General features: G+C 40.6%; 1 protein-coding gene across 1 annotated transcript in view; it reads right to left on the reverse strand.

The window, feature by feature from the left end:
- Positions 1 to 7,404, reverse strand: part of mybbp1a (MYB binding protein (P160) 1a) — a 38,991-nt gene extending 31,587 nt beyond the window's left edge. The window contains exons 1-7 of the mRNA XM_071547451.1: positions 7,163 to 7,404; positions 5,793 to 5,888; positions 3,600 to 3,683; positions 3,435 to 3,509; positions 2,915 to 3,022; positions 1,472 to 1,662; positions 143 to 310 (exon numbers count right to left, since the gene is read on the reverse strand). Of these exons, the coding sequence (XP_071403552.1) occupies positions 143 to 310; positions 1,472 to 1,662; positions 2,915 to 3,022; positions 3,435 to 3,509; positions 3,600 to 3,683; positions 5,793 to 5,888; positions 7,163 to 7,348 (908 nt within the window). The 5' untranslated portion in view covers positions 7,349 to 7,404. The remainder of the gene's footprint in view (positions 1 to 142; positions 311 to 1,471; positions 1,663 to 2,914; positions 3,023 to 3,434; positions 3,510 to 3,599; positions 3,684 to 5,792; positions 5,889 to 7,162) is intronic.
- Positions 7,405 to 15,315: the final 7,911 nt, after the last annotated feature.

Here is a 15,315-nt window from a genome sequence, read left to right on the forward strand (position 1 = left end):
TTGAACAATATGAAGATTTTTGGTAAAATTACATCTATCGTGCTTGCCAGAAGCTCAAGCAGCTAAAGATGTTGATGTGGCTAAGAGACTGTACTATTTTTAGTAGGTCCTTGTTGCAGCTGTGTTGGAACTGTCTACTCACTGTGTGGGCCCTGGCTGGTCCTTCAGCATGCCGTTAATGATGGCCTTGGTCCAGAAGAGCTGGAAGCTGTCCTCCTTCAGTGAGAGCTTCAGCAGGTCCAGGGCCACTGATGGGAGGATACACTCCTTCTTTACTGACTGAGCCGCCATCTTCAACACCTCTGTCAACCTGGAAGAGAAAATTACACACGGTTTAGCTTTTCCACACTTCAATTATTTTGTAGGAGATGCACTATGGGAAATTGGTGAATACACATTTGTATATCTGCATATATGCAAAATGACCCTAACCCTACACAGAAAACAACTAAATTAACATTAGCCAATTGGTACATGCGCTAACCAGCAAAAAATTACCCTAGCAAGCTGGTCAGCAGAAAGCGTTGGGTACGACTCATTATTTCGACAGATATTTGTGGCAACAAAAGTGAACATTAGTGAAGATACATCAGGATTGAGTTAATTAAGCAGCAGTTGATTCTAATTAAATTAAATTCAAATCTTTACTCAAGATTCATCTTAAAAAAAGAGGTCCACAGCAGGTAAGAAGAAGAAGAAACAATTCCGAACAATTACACAAACAAAAGATACACATAAAAGAATGAGAGTAAATACAATACAGTAAAACACAAAGGTTCCATTTACGTCCCATCTAAAAAAAATCACATATAAGCTCTTGTGCCAGTGTCTCCACAGGTCTGATGAGAATCTCCTGCAGCTCATCACAGGGTTAGTTAGAACCACTATGATGCTATTCTTTGACTGAGACGACACATACATTTGTACATAAGATTTCTTATTACTGCCTGGCAGGTAGGTACTCCATTATTAACAAACATATGACTAGCACTGTGAGATCTTGGCACATGAAGTAAAAACTGCATAGCATCATTATATGCTACTTTAAGTCTCTGCATACTGCCTTTTCTGTAGCTACACCTCTGATTAGCAGTGTACAGCAGGCTCTACACAATGAGGATTTCAATTCGACTATTTCAGTCATCCAGGTAATGGCATCCTTTATTGATAATAGCCTATATATCGACAAAATAATAAATAAAAAAGGCACTAACCACCCCACCCCCAATTGCTAAGCTGAACATACCTACTCAAGCTGAAGTTTACATGATCCACGATGACAAGTGAAGAGGTAGGTAGCAAGTTTTTTGATCATTTTTTTCAGGGATGGGGGGTGAGAGCCGCCTTTAAACAGCGAGGGAGGAGCCAAGCTAGTTTTATAAATATGAAAAGCTACTGGTTAGATTGGTTATAAGGTCTGATATCGCTTATTACAAAAATTAACCCGGTCGGTCTATGAGGCTGTTCTCACTTGGGGATGTTGTCGGCATTGATGATGGTGGAGGAACCCAGCAGCTTCTTGAGCTTCTTGGGTTTGAGGGTCTGAGGGAAGCGCTGCAGCGCCACCAGCAGGAGCTGCATCTGCTCCGGTGTGCTGAAGGCTGATGCCAGGTCAGTCTGCAGGGCACCCAGCAACACCTCCTCAAACACCTCCTCTGGAATCTGGTGCACAGCAAGATGACATGAAAACATAATTGAATCCAACATGCCACATATTCGTTTTGGAAAAAATTGCTAATTCATCAGTGAATATTTCAAAAACAGAACTATTTTGTAAGCAAAAGTCTTGATGACTGATTGACAGATAACTCATTCCACTTGACACTAATGATATCTTCATGACAGCAATCATTTTATAAAAGCATGTCTTATATGTCCTTTTTTCCCCAAAGGGTCAATTTCAAATTGTAGGTTGTAGAAGTTCCAGGTTCCACTGGTCATTTTGTTAACTGATCATACTCTTGGAAAAAAAAAATCAGGTCTGAAATCAGACTATGCAGCAGGCCAGGCGTAGAGTCACAAGTTAAAGCTGCACTAGGCAATTTTCACACATTGGCAGCCCCAGATGGCAGTGAGAGGTAACTGCACGAAGCACACTCATGTTTACCAACCCAGCCGGTGTGCGATCGTTTGATATCACAATTACCGTATTTCCTCTAATAGTGGCCGGTAGTCAATTAAAAGCCGGGTCTCCGATAATGGCCGGGGCCGTGGTCGACACGAACAAATAAAGGCCGGCCCCAAATACAGGCCGGGGAAAAAAACAAAGGAAAAAACAACGGTGGATAACGGCAAACTCCTGGTGCCTGTTATATAATGTAACTGTAGTTTGTAGTAACGTCCAAGTGCCACAAGATGGCAGTATGCCACAAGACGGCTCGGCCAGCGGAAGTCTCTGGAGCGTGCCGTCGTCGATTACCGTAATTATCGTTAAAGCATTGCAGTAACAAAAAACGGCTACCTAACGAACCCCAACAGAAGCAGATCAGAAAACAAGGAGGCTTCGTACTAAAATATGAGCAAATATACTTATCAAACAGAGGGAATTAGAAATAAAGGCCTGTCTCTAATATAAGCCTGCTTCCAATAAAGGCCTGGGACCCTCTGCAGTTGAGGTAAATAAAGGCCTGTTTGTTTGTTTGTCTGTTAGCAGGAGTATGGAAAAACTACTGGCCCGATTTTCATGAAACTTTGTGGAAAGGTGTAGCATGGGCCAAGGAAGAACCCATTAAATTTTGGAGCGGATCCGGATCCGACTCACGAACAAGCAATAATAGCACGAACCTTGGCGGAGGTCTACGCTCTCCGAGTGCCCTTCTAGTTTTGAAATGTGTTACATATTATGGGACATATATGCAAGTGGAACGTGGTTATGGAATTCTAGCATGAAACTGTAATAGAGCGGCTACGTCACCTCAGTGAGGATGTCCATCATGGTCTTACTAGGTAGGTCCTTAAGGTGCTCTCTGTGCTGGGAGAGGCTCTGGAGGAGCTGGACACATCCCAAAACAACCTGGGGTTCCTGGGTTAATGGGAGTAAAAAGATAACACAGCAGAACTCAATACACTGCTGCTTTCTGATCCTTAGTCTCTCCCAGCAGCCACATGATTCACCAGATACAGTATGCTGGCTGATCCAGAACCAGCCTTGCAATCAAACACATTTCCGTGACAGACAACAAGGGTGTGAGCCTGGTATTCATAATGTGGGAAGGGGATATATTAGGTACAACTTGTTTACAGTTCTTTTTAATTTTGTGACTTGGATTTTGTTTTTATTATATTTATTTTTGTTGAACTGTTAGAACATTGGGCTTATAACAGCCCAATTAGGATAGGAGAGATCCTAATATCTGAACCTAGATAAGTGTTGTTGTTGTCATTTAAAAAAAGGTAACAGATGCAGGTATCTTTACTGTAGTGAGACTCCTTACTTTGGAGAGACGGCTGGACTGATGAAGGGCGAGAACCCCAAAGAAGTTCCCAAACATAGCATTTCTGATGAGTTTCTGAAAAAACAAGAAAAGATCTTTACACTCACAGATCATGTACATAAAGCAATTTTTGGGCTGATGGAGCAAATGTCCTCAAATCTTCACCTTTTTCACTTTCTGCAAATTGTGCTTCTCTTTGATTCTTTCCAGTATAGTCTGCAGGGGGATCTCCTCAAATGCATGCAGGACCTGAAAAACAAAAACTCATTTCATGTGATGCTCTGTTGTTGTTCTGAAATAAGCAATAATGAAACTGCATTTCATTTTATGTAAAAAATAACAAAAATAAAAAAATAAACACAAATATTTAGGTAATATTATTGACATCTACAGATAACTGCCAAAATAAAGGAAACACTTAATGTCACCGGTGTGGTCCCTGACATACTTAATGCTGGGGCCATTTGTCCATTATTGTGGTTATCATGGCTTGAAGAGATCTCATTGACTTTAAGAGAAGGCTGACAGTACATGCAGACCAAGCACGACCACTTTGCTTTGCTCTATCAAACCCTCTCTCTTTTGGGTGTGTTTGTTGATGTAGACCTGTCTTGTATTTTATCATCATTTTGATTTCATTTTCAAAATGAAAAAATTATATATTGGATTCATTACATATAAAAATCTAACTAGCTAGCTAAGTGGCTACAGCTATTTGGATGTGATGGAATAGTTAGGCTATAACCTAACATTACTTGTTTGTTTAGCCTACCAGAGCTAAAGTTAGCAGCTGCAATGTTTTAGGCTACTTCAGGTAAGTGGACTAGTGTGGTGAACACAAAATGAAACAGACTTAAGTGCTTTTTTCCCCCACGGTGAAGGGCTCTGGTGGCACTGTTATGGTGAAGGCTATATTTTATTGGTATGGTTTAGATCCACTGAATCTCTTAGAGGGAAAAGGAAATGCTAATGAATGCAAAACAATTTTCATTGATCATCAAGCTTTTCTACCCTGATGGAATCAGGGTAGAAAATCGTCCAGGATGACAATGTCCATATCCACCGACTACAGGAAACGACCTCAAAATGCAATGCTTTATGGGTATAAGGAGACAGATGTTAACATCTGATAGAATCAGATAGAATTAGCCAAAATCTCTAATCTGGCGGGGTGACAGGTAACCAAAACTTGTGAGTCATGTGACTTTTGTTTAAAAGCCCTGGTTCACTTGTAATTGCTCAGAGTGAACTTGAAGGTCCCATATTCTACACTTTCCAGTGTTCATGTCTTGAGGGCCTTACCAAGAACAGGCTGTTTCTTTTGCTGTGTCTTTAAGGTTCATTAATATTAACGACCCCTCTGTTCTGATTGGCTAACCTTTTCAAGAGTGAAACATGAGACACCACAGAGCCGGCAGTTACAGGTAGGGAAAACTCTCCGGTAAATAGACAATGACAACCGCTCAACTGCTTTGAAAAAATTATTTCTTATAAAAATGATAATGAGCGAACCTTTGTGACGCCACCAAGTTACAGAAGTCCAAATGGCTCATTTAGAGGCTCGCTTTTCTAATATGGATTGTGTGGATTTAGCTGGCGACCGTGCGTTTTGATACTTTCACCATGTTTAGATCCAGCTCCTTTATAATCAAGGAGGCAAGGGAAAACCCGTTTTCCACAATATGGGACCTTTAAACAAACCAACAAAGTAAACTTTCGGCACTGGTTCAGACCAAAGGAAACCAACTGTAGGTGTAATCGCACCTTCAAAACAATGTAAACCAGTAGTTCTCAACGTGGGGTCCAGGGACCACCAGGGGTCCTTGAGGTGCTTCCAGGGGGTCACCCAGCAAATTAGTGAATTATTAAACTATTATTTCATTTACAAGAAGTCAACACTACTAGAGAATGTGAAGAACAGTTTCACTGTTATCTCTCTACCAACAATACAGATAGTCATGGAATTCTGGACAAAATCATATCCAATAATAAAAATATTATGAGATTTGGGTAAGAGACAAAATCTCATCAAACGGGAGTCTGTGGCACTAATGTGGACTAAGTTAAGGGTCCTTGATATGAAAAAGAGTGATGATGTAAACCATATACCTATACATATGATCATGGAGTTTCTTGTAAGGTATAATGATGTAATGGTGTCTCATCCCTCCAAAAGACTTCAGTCATATAAAGTCTATACAAACTGAAGCTGATCTTGTTAATTGTGTTGGCCCAATACAATGTCAACATACTTTATGTTGGTGTTTCCTTTCTTTTGGCAGACACCTGTGGATTGTCAAAGGGCAATGCTCTCTATGTGTTTGTCACTGAACAATCGATTGGGTCATTTCAGCTCACCTGTCCCAGAGCCAGGCTGAATCCAGGTCGGGAAGCCTCTCTGGTGTGAGCCAGGCCTTCCACCAGTCTCTTAATGGCGTACTCCAACTCATCTGGCTGGAGTAGAGAGAGAGAGCACCACACCATGTCACACATCAGCTGGTGTCACAATGCTGCTGCATACAAACTGTGAGGGTTCTGCCTGTCTGAGTGGGAGCTGTTGGGATGATGGTTCTGACTGTGCATGTAGTTCTGAGGAATCTAATCCAGTTTCATAAAATCTTGTGTTGGTTGTTATTATGCCATAGGATTTAATTTACACTGCCCGTCAAAAGTTCGAATGTACTATGTTTTTCATTCTCTTAAAGCCATTTTGATCTAAAGGGTTATGCTTAAATGCTTGAAATTTGTTTATAGTGAAGTTGATGCCTGTGTATGAATTTCTTTCCAAAGCCTTTGCCTTTCTATCAAGGCAAAGGGCGGCTACTTTAAAGAATCTAAAATAATTGAAGGCTCCTTCAGACTGGAATAACTTAACCTAACCCTTCAAACATACCATCCTTGACATCAATTCACATGTTTAAAAATGGTTTGTCTTCTTATTTTGAGTTAAATTGTTCATGTTTCAGATGATGCTACACCTATATATAATATACAATTCACTGTATATTCTTTATTCTCTATTATATTTTTGCTGGGCAAGTATTTGTTCACTCATCTTTCTGATGTTTGTATGTTGATCGTCTTAGTCGTAGTGTGTTTGTTGAATTGTTGATTGTTGTTTTTTGTCTTTCCTATTACTTTAATGTCTTTGATTCATTTCTTGTTTTTCATTTTTGTTTGTATATGTTAGGCCCCCCTCGAAAACGAGATGGCTCATCTCAAGAGGTTTATCCTAATGAACAAACTTGTATCATCATCAAATATAAGATAGGAAAATAGTGAAAATAAAGAAAAATGTGGTGTCCCCAAACTTTTGATGGGCAGTGTAGGCAACTTTACTTCAAAGTTGAGACATTCAAAGAAGGGAGTTCTGAGGCTGGATATCTATGTATTATTATTTCAAAAAGGCCAATAATAAAGAGCACATGTGATTAGACTTGGTTACTACCACTATTTCAACTAGTTGAATTTGACAATGCCACATTTGAACTACTTCATGCCGCTAACCAAACATACAGATTTTCTTCAGATAATTTAGCTTTTCTAGTTCATTTATGTATTTGTTTGTTTGTTAGTTTAGCAAGAATGTGTAACAATTAGGCAGGTATAGAGGATATAACCACATATTAACCACAAATGAAAAAGACCATAGGGATTACATTATAAACACAGAGCATAGACAATTAAGTAAAAGTAGATGAATGTGAAATATAAGTTAAGCATCTCACCTTGTTGCTAGTTTTCAGGTACTGGATGAGATTTTCTATCGCCTTCAGCCGGGTCTCCTGATCTGGTTTAGCCAAGTCCCAGAAAAAGTCCAGAAAGACCCGGTTCTGCTGCAGGATCCCAGCAGGACGAACTGGGTTTACTGGTTCTGCTGGTTCTATTGGGAGCTCCACCATCTCTACAGACATTACCTTAACTACTACAACAACTACTACTACTGTGCATGCTGCTTCAGAAGGAAAACGTGCGTTAGTCTGTCTTCTTCCGGGTCAACTCTTCTTCAACTCGTTTAATTCCGGCAGACTAGACGCTGGAAAGTGTATTGCTGCCCTCCAACGTTCATGGCATGAGTACGGCAGTGTGTTGATGGCACAGTGAAAAAATCCATGACATCTTTTTTTTTTTCTCGTTAACGACAGACCAACTTATCTCATTATAACGAGAAACGTTTACCAACTTATCGTGTCTCGTGCGAGATATCAACTTTTCTCATTATAACGAGATATCAGCTTAACGAGAGATCTTTTATCCCTATCAGAAGAAAAGTAGATGCGACTGGGAGAAGACTACGAAAGACGAGAACGGTCATGCTTGCAATTATTTTTTTTAATGCCGTTATCTCGAGATCACGAGTTAATTATTGCGTTATCTCGCGATAACAAAGCTCGTTTTCTCGAGATGAGGAGATGATTTATCACGAGAAAACGACTTTTGTTTTGAGAGGTTGACCAACTCCCATCTCTCTGCTTCTGCCAGCACTTTACAATACGGTACACAAAATTGTGGTAGTTTCTAATATACAGTTACTTACTGAGGAACGAATCAGGAGCGACCCGATAATTAATGAATCGTTAATGAGTAGTTCCTGAATAACTCTGAATCGAGGACTAGGCTATATAGTAGATAAGGATCAGTTACTAGAGAACAGACTGGGAGATACTATATTAATGAATCATTAGGTAATGATTCATTCATAAATATCTGTGAATAGACATACTGACCACTTTCTTCATGAGTAGTTCCTGTATGAATCAGTCACTGAGTGGCAAAAAACTAGTAACGACTCATTAATTACTCATTAGTTAATCGTTAGTTACTCTTCTTGTGCACCCCCAAGTAAAGTGGTACATCATACTGAGTAGTTACCAAGTAATCTAAGTTACTAAGATTCACCCCAGCCAGTGACCAGTAACAGCCAACTATCAAACAGAGGCAGCAGTGGTAGCTGAGATGGAAGAACATGTTATTCCCATAGTGGATTCTGACCAGGCTTCCACCAGCAACAATGGCAAGTGATTTCTTTGGAAATCCGGAGAATATAGTTGAGAAGCAAATTATTGTGATCCGCCAAGTACACTGTGTTAAGGACACGGTTGAAGCATTTACAGACGAGAACATACTGGATGCTAATATTTCATTCAGGCGTGTGCTTGAGCATGGGGACGGTGAGGCTGGAGTTGGGAGTGGGATCATCAGAGACTGTCTCACTGATTTCTGGAATATGTTTTATGCGACAAAGACCCGTGGAACAAGCTACAAGATCCCCCAGTTTGCACCACACCTTCCAAGAGAGAGAGTGGGCGGCTGTTGCTCGTATCTTGGCCTTTGGATGGCAGCGATTTCAGTACTTCCCGGTCCAACTTGCCCCTCCATTCCTCACAGAGGAAATAGCCCACAAAGAGATGGTGCAAGAGCCAGCATTTATCATGAAGTGTTGGAAGCCAAGTCTTAGGTCTATTGGAGAATCCATGAGTGGCGAAGGACTGAACAAGATTCTGGATGATCTGAACCCAGGGCCAGAAACATTACCAAATGCTTTCAGTTCCCAGGATCTATGTCACATGTAGAAACGATCTCCAATCATCTCTTGAGATTTGTAAGAGAAAGAGGTGAGAAGGAGCTTGGTCTGTTCCTCAGGTACTGCACAGGGTCTGACTTGTTCCTATCTAAGATCATTAAAGTCACATTCACAGACATGTCCGAGTTCACAAGGCGGCCTTTGGCTCACACCTGTACTTGTTTTTTGGAACTGGCGTGCAACTACAGCAACTATGCAAAATTTAGATCAGAATTTTGCTCTGTGTTGAGGAGTGGAGTGTGTGTGATGGATATGTCCTAAAAAAGGATTTGTTTGCTAAACAGCAAATGAAAAATAATCTTATCTTATTCTGTTATCCAGTTTGTGTAATCCAATGGATGATGTTACATAGTGGAGGGCACATGCACCATAGTGGCAGAGGTAGAAGGTTTTTTTTTTTTTTCAATGTATGATCTCTTGAAATTCAAATTACCATATGACAACTGGAGGTACTGTGTAAAAAAGTCACACTTGAGTTAATATTCCAAGGAAGAGAATTTATTTGGTGTTCTTACAAGAGATGGAAGTGTGACACTCTTTGTATTCTTGGCAAAGTTGTGCGTTTGGCCAACAGTTTGTGTGTGGTTGCTGTTTTTCATTGTTTACTGTTGTTAAATTTAAACCTAAACAGAGTTCATAAATTCCAGTATTTGGAATGCTATACAGCTCTTCAGACCTGGAAGAGTTAATATTGCCAGTAGCAGCACTGTTCTATGTTGTCAGTGTCGAGTTCAAAGAGCTCTAGATAATTTTTTTCTAACCACACTTGAAATATATGTATATATGCATTTCATTTTTTATGCCAATTTTGAGAAATGCATTTGTTTTACTTAATTTGATTCAGATCACTGAGATCATGTTATTTCAATGAAACCACTGGCTTATGAGTTTGCAATGTTCAACAATTAAAGGATTTAACTGCTGTTTGTAATTTTCTTTTTTTTAGCTGTTTTGTGGAATTTCTCTTAAGCATATGAAAGAGACATCATGAATCGTGATAATGTGTTAGGCAAATGAATGGCATATTACACTGAAATCATATATTATCTTAATAAAAAATATTTCAACACAGCTTCAACTGATGCAAAGAATACTTGAGGAATGTAAACTTTTGAAGAAGCCTCATTGCTGAAGATGCCATCGTCATATTTATTAGAACCATGGACAGCACCTTTAGTAACAGTTTACATGGCAGTTCTGTTTATGAATCTAATGCTACAAAGACATCACTCATCAGGCTCTGGCAGGAGTACTCTTATCAAAGGTCTCAGGTCTCTGGAAAGTTTTCCTCCATCACCAGCAAACAAAGCTCATAGAGGTCAATTTGATCAAAGCTACTGAGTCACGAAAGGGTCACGGTGGGGTTTTTAATACTTTTACGTTCCGTTTATTAATTACATTTTTTCCCGTTACCTCGCAATAGTTTTTCCGTTGCCTCGCGAAAACCTTCCCTACCATTTTTATATGAAGTTAAGTCCAGCCACAGTAAACATAATGTTTACCCTACATGTTTATCATGCTGTTTATCAGCACCACAGGGGCCTGGTCGCTTCAGGCTAACCAGGGTTAAATCATTTCTGTGGGTTAAATACTGTATATACAGTATCAAACATGTAAGGATAATCCAAGTTGGCTCTAGGTAAAAAAAAAAAAAAAAAAAAAAAAAAAGATAATAATAATAAATAAAAGTAAAAAGACCTACATTGATATTAATCATAATGAAAACATCATGTTTATGTGGTTGGATGGGTTATGCTGATCAAGAATAGCCCTATTCCACAAAGATAGAGTATAATAAATAGATAATATTATATTGAAGTGGACGAGGCCGCACAGGCCTCGGCTTTACACATCATCACGCCATCGAGGAACAACAGTGGCAGGCCCAACATAATCTATGCAGCCTACTGCTGGAGCTCTAGTTGATAGGGTTGTAAGAGAACGCAAAGCTTTTGGGAGGGAACACAGTTTCAAAACATTTTTCCCACGATGATCATTTAGGGGCTCGGTAATAGGCTATAAAAGAGGACAGTCAAACATTTAATTAGTTTGGGTATTCTCTAATCATTTGCAACATTTAAATTGATAAGAGAGGTAGGCCTACTGTCTGTTAATCAGGATTTGTTATACTTACTATTACTTTCTGTATGAGAGATTTTACAGTTAGAAATCATCCAATAGTCTATATAGCCTATACCAGTCACATACATTTTTAAAACAACACGAAATACTAGCCCTGAGATATTGTAAGATACGTTAGAAAACAAAAACCTGAAGATGTGGAGGACTTACTTGAATCATTTTAAGAAAGCAGAATTGCATGAGACCCTTGTCTATGAAATCCCCACTGAAGTCCCCCCGTTGCCTGGAACTCCTGGAACACGTCCCTCCAGTAGTCCACGTTCTGTCTCCTGTAGATCCCCCACCAGCTTTCGATCCTTCGGTTTGCTGTACTTCGTCCTTGTAACACACAAGGCCCATGGACAGCGCCGGTGTCATCCTCTCGGAGGAAGTGTTGCAGCCTGTTAACATGAACGTTTTCGGTTCCAAAGTCCGATCGGACTACCTTTGGACACCCCCCCAAGTTCAGTGACTGTGCTTATGAAGTAGGCTGCGGTGACTTTGGGGTTACTATTTGAAGAGTTTGCTTGCATCCAGATTATATGACGTGAAAACCCATCTATGCACCTGTTTACTCCAATGCCAAAAGGGGTCAGTTTATCATAAGAGTCCACATGCCATAAATAATTGGGCCCTGGGACACAAGATCTTCTCCGAAGTCTCGTGCCTCTCCGTTGCTGTGCGCCCTCTGAGTCAAGATATGACTGAACCTCGTCAACCAAGTCTCGAGTAACACGCAGTCCAGCTAATCTGCACCTCTCGCGCATCATTCGGTAACCATGAAGACGACCTGGTCCCCTTATCTGGTTACTAATGAAGTTAACAATCTCAGCAGGATCACTGAAGTGCACTCGCCTGTGAAGCTGCAGCCGGGCTAGTCGTCTCCTTAAATGACGAGGACTGATCTGAATGTTATCTCTAACAGAAAGACACAATGCAATTTCTGCCTGTGTTAGACCTTGATTGAAGTACAGTCTGATGCGTTGATCAATAATGGGTACTCCTTGATCTGACATTTTCATCTTAAATCAGTTGGTACAGTTGTCAAGACGCCATCTATGCATGCTGGCATGGCACTCCTGATCTCTGATAAACATTATAAGTAATAAGAGGAAACGACATTTTGTTTTCTCGTGATAACGGGTTGATTATCTACAGAAGAGGATTAGGGCCACATGTGAGTTCTGACTTTAATCTCAGAATTCTGAGCTTAAAGTCAGAATTCAGACTTTTTTCTCAGAATTCCGAGAATAATAATAATTAACTGATCTCGAGATAACGGCATTAAAAAAAAATAATTGCAAGCACGGCCGTTCTCGGCTTCTGTAAAAGCCACACAAAGGTGAGATTTTAAACTTCACTGCAAATATTTTCACACAATATGTTTTACTTGTGTAACAGAAAAGCGTTCCAAGGATTTCAGAAAGCTGATCAGATTGGCAAATTTCAGTCTGGCAACCTTGCCCACATGAAGTCAAAATGCCGCAAAGATTTTTCCCGAAAAATTCTTAATGGAACGGCTCACGACCGACTGGCACCCAGTGTAGTGCTAGTCCCAACGGGGCTATAAGGTTTTCATATTAAAAGGCTGAAAAAAATCAAACCGACCCAACAATTGAAAGTAACGTTGATTGTGGTGTTTGTGGTGTAAAAGTCTTGTTACTCCAGCCAGCAGTGGCGTGCACAAACTCTCTTAAGGGGCAGGGGCAAAAAATGAAAAAGGGGCACCTCTTCCGCCCGCACCAACGTGAAGCCACCTGGGTTTGGGGGGCATCACACTGATAAAGCCCCCCAACTGGGTTAGCCTATATCCCTCATTCACAGATTGATGCCACAATCCTGGATGCCACAATCACTGATGTTATGGATGATGACACTCTGGCTGGCTACATCCCAACATATGGAGATCGGATTGCAGCAAGGTGCTTCTGTTTGGAAAATAAGACTAAGACAAAGGTGCAAAAGAACAAAAAAAAAAACATCCACTGCTTGAAAAACGAAAGAAAAAGATGGGCATCGGTGGGAAAGATAATGAGAATTTTGATCATGAGGAGACTCGCTCCAAAGTGAACGAGAAGTCATCTGAAACACAACAAATGGCCTGGGGGGAAAAAAAGAGAAAAGTTGAGTTGAGGTGGATTCGCAAAGGTAAACGAGTAAGAAAATGCAGGGGAGGGGGAACAAGGACCTTGATGTACCTATAAGAATCAAAGAAAGCAGACATTACAGTATGCTCAAGAGCTTTTCTTCCCAAAATGAAGATCTAAATTTGGAAGTTTTGAGACATTTAGTCATGATATGTTAGACTATCAGGAGGAAGCTGTACTTGATGAAGGTATCACAATTGGGGAACTGTACATGGTACTACGAATGGGAGTGTTAAGATTTTACCTGTGCACTAAGTGCCTGACAGATGATGATGAAGAATCAGATATGAACACTAATGCACAACACAGAGAAAAAAATTAAGGAGATGAGCAACTCACTGAAACTGTTGTCCTTGTGTCAACAGATGGGAGGGCTTAACTTTCTATTGGAAAATATGCCTCTTGTCCCTGGCAGTTTATGACTTTGAAAAAGACAAGCATGAACCCACAATCTTCAGTACGCACGCACAGTTCTTTACCTACTGAGCCAAACTCAAGATTCTTTGACGAGAAAATAGCTATTATAATACTGCAGCATATGATTGAAAGTGCTAACCACTTTATAGAACTTTACAGTCATCTCCATTAAAGAGTAAACCGCCATGTTTTGTCAGAGCATGACAGTGAAAACCAAAAGTGAAAGCTGTAAGCCATTTCCCCGCTACAGTAACCACTTTAATACGGGAGTAAGTCAGGCATCTTAACTAGGGCTGAACAATTAATCAAAATTTTATGGAAATCGCAATATAGCCTACTGCAATTTTCAAATCGCAGGAGGCGCAATATTTGTTAAAGGCAAAATGTGTGTCAAAATACCATTTTAAATGAAATATTGTGGTGCTGCAGAGATGGCCTGGCCTACACATCATATTCTACAGATTTAAGAAAACATCTTTGTTTGGTACAGATCCCCAAAAAAAAAATCACACCATGATCATTTTAATACGTTCAATGAAAATGAGAATAATGATGTAAAAATTATCATTCCCTCTAATATCGCAAATCATATCGCAATTGCAGTATCAGTCAAAATTATCAATCAATTAGATATTTTTTCAAAATCATTCAGCCCTAAATCATGAGTATGAGTTTACCGGGTTATTATTTTGATTTGGACTAAATCCAGGTTACTTGACTAACTGCGTTTAGAAGGGAATTCTCCCTGCATGTAAACATAGCCAGTCAGTCAGTCCTATCACTGACTATTCCAGGTTTTACAGATGAGCTGTTATGCTTTGGCTCAGGTTCTTTTCCCTCTGTCCTTTGATTGGCACTTCTGTAAAAAAAACAAGACTAGGTCAAAACCTAGTATATGGCTGGACCGTGTATGAGTGTGCCACGTGCCACCATTGGTCAATGGTGTAACTAACTCCGCTGTAGACTGCTAATACAGAATAATAGTCCATACATCCATACTGATCGTTCCAGCGCGTCCAGTCTCTCTCTCCACCGCTGTCATCTCCACCGCGCCCACGGCCCGCATTGATCCTGCCGATCCAAGCGCCAGGCGCTCTGTTACCCGTCGGTGCCGAAAACGCTGTTCGCCGGACACCGGGGGCGCATCGTCGTCGGGACCTCGGCCGGATCATCGGGAACAAATCGGCGCCCAGCTAGCGGCACTGGCCGGAACCGTGGCCCCGGGAAACTTCGGGAAGGTCGGAAATAAGCTGTCGGCGTGATGAAACCTCCATGCTTGTTTGTGTCTCTCTCAGAACAGAGGGGCTTCAGGTGGACTGAGCTTGCACATATGCATCGACATAAACGGTGATATGATATAATTGTATAGATTCTACTTTAGCTTCAGCTTACATGCATGATATTGGTCAGCCTGCTTACTGTGTGGGAGAAACGGGCTCCTGATCTCAGTGGAGAAACTAGACGGCGGAGAAAACGAAACTGAAATTTCTGGCTCTGTGATCCTATGATGTGCCACGTGCCACGGCCGACCAATGGTGTAACTTGATCACTCAGTCACTCAGTCAGTCAGTCAGTCAGTCAGTCAGTGACAGACATTCGCGTTCGTAGGGCT

This window comes from Centroberyx affinis, unplaced genomic scaffold (genome assembly GCF_046629955.1).
Source record: "Centroberyx affinis isolate AG114_WGS23_722 - 3 ecotype Tasmania unplaced genomic scaffold, CSIRO-AGI_Caff_v1 ptg005927l_1, whole genome shotgun sequence".
Classification (NCBI taxonomy): Eukaryota; Metazoa; Chordata; class Actinopteri; order Beryciformes; family Berycidae; genus Centroberyx; species Centroberyx affinis.